General features: G+C 41.8%; 1 protein-coding gene across 2 annotated transcripts in view; it reads left to right on the forward strand.

Annotated features, from left to right (window-relative positions):
• The window catches only part of SHTN1 (shootin 1), a 62,251-nt gene extending 54,563 nt beyond the window's left edge, over positions 1–7,688 (forward strand). For both annotated transcript variants that reach the window (XM_027726094.2, XM_027726092.2), the window contains exon 17: positions 5,268–7,688. In XM_027726094.2, coding sequence (XP_027581895.1) covers positions 5,268–5,478 — 211 coding nt within the window. In that variant the 3' untranslated portion in view covers positions 5,479–7,688. The remainder of the gene's footprint in view (positions 1–5,267) is intronic.

The raw sequence follows: 7,688 nt of genomic DNA on the forward strand, positions 1-7,688 counted from the left end.
TGAAATCTCACAAAGGTATGACTTGTTTCAGCTGTTTGCAGCAGCCAAGCAAACCTTTCACAGCACAGTAGAGGACTGCACATCTCATAATTACCAGGTGTCTCTTGCAGTGCAGGGTTTATTCTTTTTTCTTCACCTAGATTTTAATGTACAGCTTCCTATAGGAAACCGTAGGAATAGTTGTGCATTAAATACTTCTGTTTGCTACACTATCCATTTATTAAGGCTTGTAATCTGAGGGAGGAGGTGATACTTGCAGACAGCCCTATATTCATCATACTTTGTTCATGTTGAGTAGCAGTTGAGCACACCCCATCTCATGGAGGAAGAAGGTCACACCCTTGAGAAAGCCCCTTGAAAATATATCTGTGATCAGTATGTAGACAGCAGTCAGCTCATTAAGTAAAATCCTGTATCCTTCCCACTTCATATCAGTGATGATCTAACCTAAATATGCATGAGGTAAAGAATTTCAGTGTTTGGTTGAAGTAGGGCTCCACACATGGTCAAGTGTAAACAAAGCACTGGCCTTCAGCTGAATTGGCTGGTCCAGTGGCCAAGGGAGGGCTGGGAGGAAGGGCTGCAATGTTGGTAAATACAGGTTAATTCTGAAATTTTCCTGTAATCAAACTGACAGATGATAGCTTAGAGAACGTGGAGAAGAGGAGAGTGAGGGCAGACCTCATTGCAGTCACAACTTCTTCAGGAGGGGCAGGGACTGAGCTCTGCTCTAGGGGGACCAGGGACAGCACCCAGGGAATGGCTGGAGCTGTGTCAGGGCAGGGTCAGGTTGGATCTCAGGGAAAAGTTCTTCCCCCAGAGGCTGGTTGGGCACTGCCCAGGCTCCCAGGGCAGTGGGCACAGCCCCAAGGCTGCCAGAGCTCCAGGAGGGTTTGGATGATCCTCTGGGGCACAGGGGGTGACTCTGGGGATGGGCCTGTGCAGGGCTGAGGGTTGGACTGGAGGGTCCTGGTGAGTCCCTCCCAACTCAGCACGTTCTGTGATTCTGTAACTTAACTCAGAAGAAAGATCTGAGTTTAGATCCTCTAGGTGAGGTGTTATTTCAGTGCAGGAGATTGTTAGAGGGGTGTGAAACCATTAAGCAGGTGATTTGGAATGCATAAAATTTTGCTGAGGTGGTGCTTAGGGGGGAGACATCAGTGATGTGTGTCCTGGAGAGAAACTGAGGCCTTGCCTGAGTGTGAAGGTAACTTCCTCTGCAAATCTCTTCCCAGTGTTTAACCCAGCATGAGTGTAATTCTGTGGCACCTGCTTGGCAGAGAATAGGTGACAGTTCAGTTCCCTTGGGAGCAGAGTTCCCGTGACCCCCTGCAGTGTTTAGGCACAGAAGGGAAAGGTGTGTCTGGCTCTCCGTTTTTTGGGTGTTTGGTGGGGGTTTTTTTAGCACTTTGTAAACATTGTGTTTCTGGGCAGCAGAGTTCTGTGCTAACAGAGTGAACTATAGAGAGGGTTGGTCTTAATCTGATGATTTTATACAATTAAAGGATTTGTCCTCCTTCTCCTGCCTGTAATCTTCGTACCCCCAAATCATCTACCAGCTCTGCAGGGAGCAGCTCAGCCTCAGCCTCACAGAACTGCAAAGGTTTTCAGTGCAGCTTGAACATGGACAAATTAGTTTGACCAACAAATGAACAAAACAATGAGATGTTCTGGAAGTTTGAGGATGTTCTCAGTTTTAACTGTTTTAAAAGTTACTGTCACACGTTTTTCTTAGCATGTACTCTGTGTTCCTTCTCAGTGCAGGTAGAAGCTCTCCAAGATTCTTCATTTAAATGAATTTGCCAATCTTTTTGAGCATTTTCAAAAAAAAGTGCCTAAAAATGGGAACAGTCTCCATACTAAAGGAAGTCTGCAGTGCTGTTCTGCTGGCTGCTGTGTTGGCCACCTTTCTACTAGATTTAGCAAGGGCATTCTGAAATGGAGAAGGTTTCTTGCACTTTTTTCATAGATATCTGGTGTTACAGGTAGCACTGGTATCAGAGAAGGGAACAATGGACTAAATCACTAGTGTCACTGTATTCCTAATAATTTCCTTTTGACAAATACTGGTAGTAGTGGGATGGAATTTTTTGTTCATTGAAGACTTCCAAAACTTGGAATTGGTGTATTTTTTTGCTATTGCTCAGAATTAGCCTTTCATTTTGTCTTTTTTATTCCCCTATCTTCTTAAGAATCCTAAAATGTTTCATAAACACATCTGCAGTTTATGCTTTTATTCTTAATGAAAGTTCTGAACTGCAGATAAAATTAACTCACCCTTTGGCTCATATCCTGTTAGTAATAAATGTAAGTACTATCCCCACTTTGAGTCTGTTTTGCCTGTGAAGGGAATCAGTCACTGACCTCTCCCAGCTCTTATCTCTACTCATGAATCCTTAGCTGTTTTTTTTTCTCTCTCCTCTGTCCAGTTGCAGAGGGGGGTGAGAGAGCAGCTTTAGTGGGTACCTGGTGTCTGGCCAGGGTCAACCCACTACACACAGGCAGTCCTCAGTACTGCATGGGACTTTGCATATCCCATACAATTAATCTAAAGTGTATTTATCATCTAAATCTGAATTTTCCAGTACAGATTTTATGTGTTTAGTCATAAAAATATATGCACAACTGTGTGTGAATGAGTACAAATAGAACTAGGTTCTCAATTTCTAGCTTAAATATATAGTTGGGCAAATAACAAGAATACTGATAACAGCATTAACAGTTTTAATGAGGGAAGAGCTTTGAATAGAACTAAATGCAAATACCTTGGCTAAACAAATTTGTAATTGTTCAGAACTGTGGCAAACTCCGTCTGCTTTTCCCAGCTTTATTCGTAGCAGTAAAAACTGTTTTTTGAAAGGGAGCACCAAAATTATGTTCATTCTTGCACTGAAACGTTCTGCTCTTGACAAACTGTTGAAAGTGAGCTGTGAATACCTGATAAATAAGGTTAATAATTTTTAACAGTGCCTCAGCTGTAACAGCAGCACTGTCAGACTGGTGCTGCACCAGTGTAAAGGATTTGAAGAAGGGAGTACTAGTACAAGGAAGCTGGATAGTAATTCTTATTTTTATGCTTGAAACGCTGATTTAATCACCAGTTTCCTCCATTAAACTACTTTATATCGACATCTTTCATTTTTCTGTCTTTGAAGGTGGTAAATATGATTGCCATTTTATCCATTTTTGTTATAAATGAAACAGACTTCAGAGCATTTGGCTGTGCATCAGTTGTTGGAATGCTGCCATACACTAATGCAGACTCCCCACTGTGAGCCCAGTGAAGAATTATACTTTGATTCACCAGATTGTATTAAATAGTCCAGCTGTTGGGTTTGAAAGATAGTTACCTCCAAAGTGAAATAAAAATGAACTTGGCATTTATGGCTTGACCATTTTTATAGTGTTGGGCAATCAGCTTTTCAAAAGTAGCACTTTTTAAAATAACCCTTTTCTGGTTACACTGCTTTAAAAAGTTTAATTTGCTGTAACATTCAAAATACCCCACCTTGTATTTTTCGGAATGATTGGCAACTTCTGCATAAAGTCAGCATTATTTTCTTTATGAAGTCACTAGCTTCTGATGATAATCAAATGAGTCTGAAACTGTATCTATTAGTGCCAATTTCTGCATTAATTAACTTATACCAAAGTTCTGATGTTAGAGACAATTCTTGTAATTAAAGCTTGAACGTGGAATTTCATTTGCTGTATCCAGCGCTGCAGTAGCAAGCTGAGTAAATTCTTTCTGAAATGGAAAGTGCAGCAGCTGTTGTTTCTATGATTATTTATTTGTTTTTAACCTGTTCATTTACTCTCTCCCTGTCAGGTGGGAGCCAGTCCATTCCCCACCCCGTGCTCTAATTGTTGGTGGGGTGACCTCTTTTCTTCTTTGTCATTTTCTCTAGGACAAAGACCGTCACAATAAAGGGCAGTTCATAGCAGATGGATCCAGTAGCCGAATTTCTTTTTCTGGCCTCCAGTCGATTCTGCTTTTTCGTTTCTAGGGTGTTATCTTACCAGAAAAAGGGGAAAATAGAGGCTCTTGACTAGCCAGTGCAGTTGTGTGCAGCAGCTCCACAGTCAGGCTTCCCAGGGGAGTGGAGCTGCACACCCAGCAGTGTGTGTAGGACCTTCCAGCAGGAAGGATTTTACCCCTGCCCAGTGTGGTGCTCGTGGCTGTGTGAGTGTGGGTGCCTGCAGTGGGTCCATTCCACTGTGCCGAGTACCCGTGTGTGTGACTGCCTTCCCTGAGCCTGCCCGGCTCCGTGACCTCGGGCACATGGGCTGGCAGGCTCTGGAGGGCTCAGTGAGGGAGGTCCAACCTGTCTGCCCACCCAGCAGGGTTAGGATGGCATTGGGAAACACCCCAATCTGCCACTTGTTCGGGTCGAGCGTTCCCAGTGTTTGCCATATTCTCTGCTGGTGCATTCCAGCTAATCTGAGGATTTGCCTGCATGTTTTCAACACTGGTATGACGCCTTTGAATATAGACAAGTGCTTTTAGTGTTTATAGCACGATGCCAGCCTGGACAAATAACCCGTGTGTCTCTGCCCTTTCCTTCCTGCCTGCTCGGAGGGCTCTTTATCCACACAAATCCCTGCCCCCAGGCAGTCGGGGTGTAACCCCAGCTCTGCAGCACAGAGTGGAAGTCTAACGCCCTCAATAGTTCAGCAAACCCAGCGGATGAATTTCCAGAAATCACTTGCACTTGCTCCCAGTGAGACCAGTGGCAGTCACAGGGAACACCTGGTTACACTTCCCAGTCCTGCAGTGGAGTGCAGCACAGGGACAGCCCCGGGCAGGTGGCTCTGGGATCCAGGTGTGGAGGAACCGTGTGCTCCTTCCAGGCTGCAGGACTGTCAGCACACACACTGCAGGAGCTGGTGGCATTTTCTCCAAGTGCAGCTGCTCTTTTGGACATGGGGGAACCTCTGAGATGAGCAGAGAGAAAATAAATTCTTATGGCTGTCTTTAAACCAATACTTTCATAGTCTAAGGATTTTTTCACTGCCTTGTGAGTTCATTTTTCATCTTCCATGCCCAGCTTAACAAATGATTCCTGGGGGGTAAAGTGACTGTTGCATTTTTTGCACTACTATCTGTACATAACAGCTGCTGTATCTGTAAATCTATTTACTAGCTTGGTAGACCTGTCCTGGTCATATATGCTATTAATAGAAATGCTTTTCTGTATATTTATAGTCTTCCTCCTGAATATGTGAACTGTCATCTGTATTAATATGTTTATTCTTTTTTCCTTTAGATCAACTAGTCATACAGAATTTACAAGAAAAGCTTCTAGCAGTGAAAAAGACACCAAATCCGTTGTAGTTTTAGATCCTGTGTCCACCAGTGGGGATCAGATGTCTGAAAACACGCTGAACCAGAATGAAATTAAGGAAGAAAAAAGCAAGCCAACACATAAAGAAAATAATGTTGAGAAAACAAAAGAAACAGATAGTTCTAACTGTTAATTGTTGTTCTGAAAGGCTGTAACTTTTGGGAGTCATTATCTGGACATGTGAATTGCTTAGGTGTGTTACTCGGGGCTACAGCCTGTACTCCAGACAGTTTTCAATAATACAGATTGAAATGGTCTTTTTGTATGCAGTTTTGTTACATGCACTGAAGTGTTAAATAACTGTGTGTCACTCAAAATCCCTTTCCCATTTTAATTTTGCAGAGAAGGTTATTAATTTCCTAGATAGTGTCAGTTACCTTTACTTTTAAACTGTATTTGAAAAGGCTTTTTAAATTCTTTTATTGAGAAGATGCCTTGTTAAAGGTTGCCAGAAGCCCCTTGCATCCCTCTTGAACTGGACAGCTTTGGGTTAGACCCTGTGAAGGTGATTACACCCTCATCAGCTTCATTAGGGGGGGTGTTACTAATTATTAGAAAAAACAAACCAATGTGTTTAGACACATTGCTTTAAAAATATTTGATATCTACTTAAACCAAGATCCTGCTGGTCTCCTCCACACATTCCTTTGAGGAAGTGAAAAGCACAAGCACAACCCTCCTGTTTCAGGTTGCCCAGAAACCTAAAAGCAGAGGCAGTGCAGCATCTCATTGTGGGACCAAGATTTTTGGCAACAATAGCCAGAGTCAGAGGTTTGTGGGCTGAGACTGGTGCTCTCATTTGGATTAAAAGCTTTGCAAAGGAGGACTTCTTCCTGCTTTTTGTTTCAATGTTATATGGCAAATTTTGGAACTGCTGCAACTGGAGTCTGTATTTGCTGCAAAAAAATAACTTGCCCTAGGCTATGGCTGGCACGGGCTACATTTGGGATTCAGTCGTAATATTTGGAATCAACATTTTGAGAACTCTCAGTTGAAAGCTCACAGTGCTAACAAATTAGCCCCTGCTTTGAACCTGGCACACACTGATGGCAATAATTTATTAGGTGACACTCGAGATATCTGTATTTGATAACAGAAATCCCAGTTTCCCTCAGCCCTTATTTCCTTTGAAGACAGTGAGATAGGAACATGACCGATTTGCTCCACTGCCAGTTCACATTCCACTGTAGTCTCTTTTTAAATTCAACACAGTATCTCATTCTTTTATAATGAATGAACAAATGTAATCAGGGATTTACCTAAAGATTGGTGTAACTGGAATTGGGTGGTCACGTACTTGAATGCACTTGGATTCTTTTTTTATTTAATTATTTGAAACAGTGATAGTATTGAAGGATGAATGTTCTGAGTTTGTTGGTTTGGCTCTGCATGCAACTGTCTGGTGCTTTTCCTAAAAATAAAATGATAGTAATGAGTGTGGTGGTTTCACATCTATTTCGGTGGGTTTTGCATGTTTGCTAAGAAAATCTTGGACTTGATCTAAGTACTGAACTACATACAGTTCATAAACTTGGGGAAATCTGTCTCTCATTGATGTTTTCATTTCTTGGGGGCCGTTGGTTCTGGTTGTTAATTTGTCAGTTATCTGTTACAGTGAATTTAAAATGCAACATTTCATATATGTGTTTTTCCTCAAATTATTGCTGCTGTATTATATGTTCAAATTTTCACATTATACAAAAACCAGAAGTTTTTTCAAGAAGTATTTCTTTTTCTTAAACTGTTTTGTTACCTAGGGCATAAATTATTTCTTTAACTTTTCATTGTTGCTTATTAAAAAGACTCCTGACAAGTTTCCCAGACCTTGTGGAATTGACTTGTTACTCCCTTCTTCCGAGTGATGCCAGTTCCAGCTTCGTGCCCTACATTTGGGGCTTGCAGTGATGCACTAGTGTTGATGCTCCAGCTGGAGTCTAACAGCAGCATTGAGGGTGTGGGGGGATGGAGCAGCACAACAGTCAAGGCCTTTGTTTTTTGTAAAATGTGGTGAGGTTTTTTTTTACTGTTTGTCAACAGCTTGCTCTTTGTATAGAGAGACATTTCCACTTCCCCAAAACAAACATTTAGCTTTGGACTTAACACAGCACAGTTTGTTTGGTCAATTTGTAAACGCAGCACAGAATTGTGTGGTGTTTTCAAACTATAGTCACTGCTCAGTTAACTTGGTTTCAGCTGAAGGCAATGGTCCCTGGGAAAAGAGAGGCCACTATTTGAAAGCTTTTAGAAATGTTTGGCTAAAGTGCTTGAAAATAAATGGATTAAAGAAAAGTTAATATATGAATTTCATACTAGAATGAAAATAAATGGATTAAGGAATAGTTA

This window comes from Pipra filicauda, unplaced genomic scaffold (assembly GCF_003945595.2).
Source record: "Pipra filicauda isolate LSUMZ 115617 unplaced genomic scaffold, ASM394559v2 scaffold536_size338551_pilon, whole genome shotgun sequence".
In the NCBI taxonomy this organism is placed as follows: Eukaryota; Metazoa; Chordata; class Aves; order Passeriformes; family Pipridae; genus Pipra; species Pipra filicauda.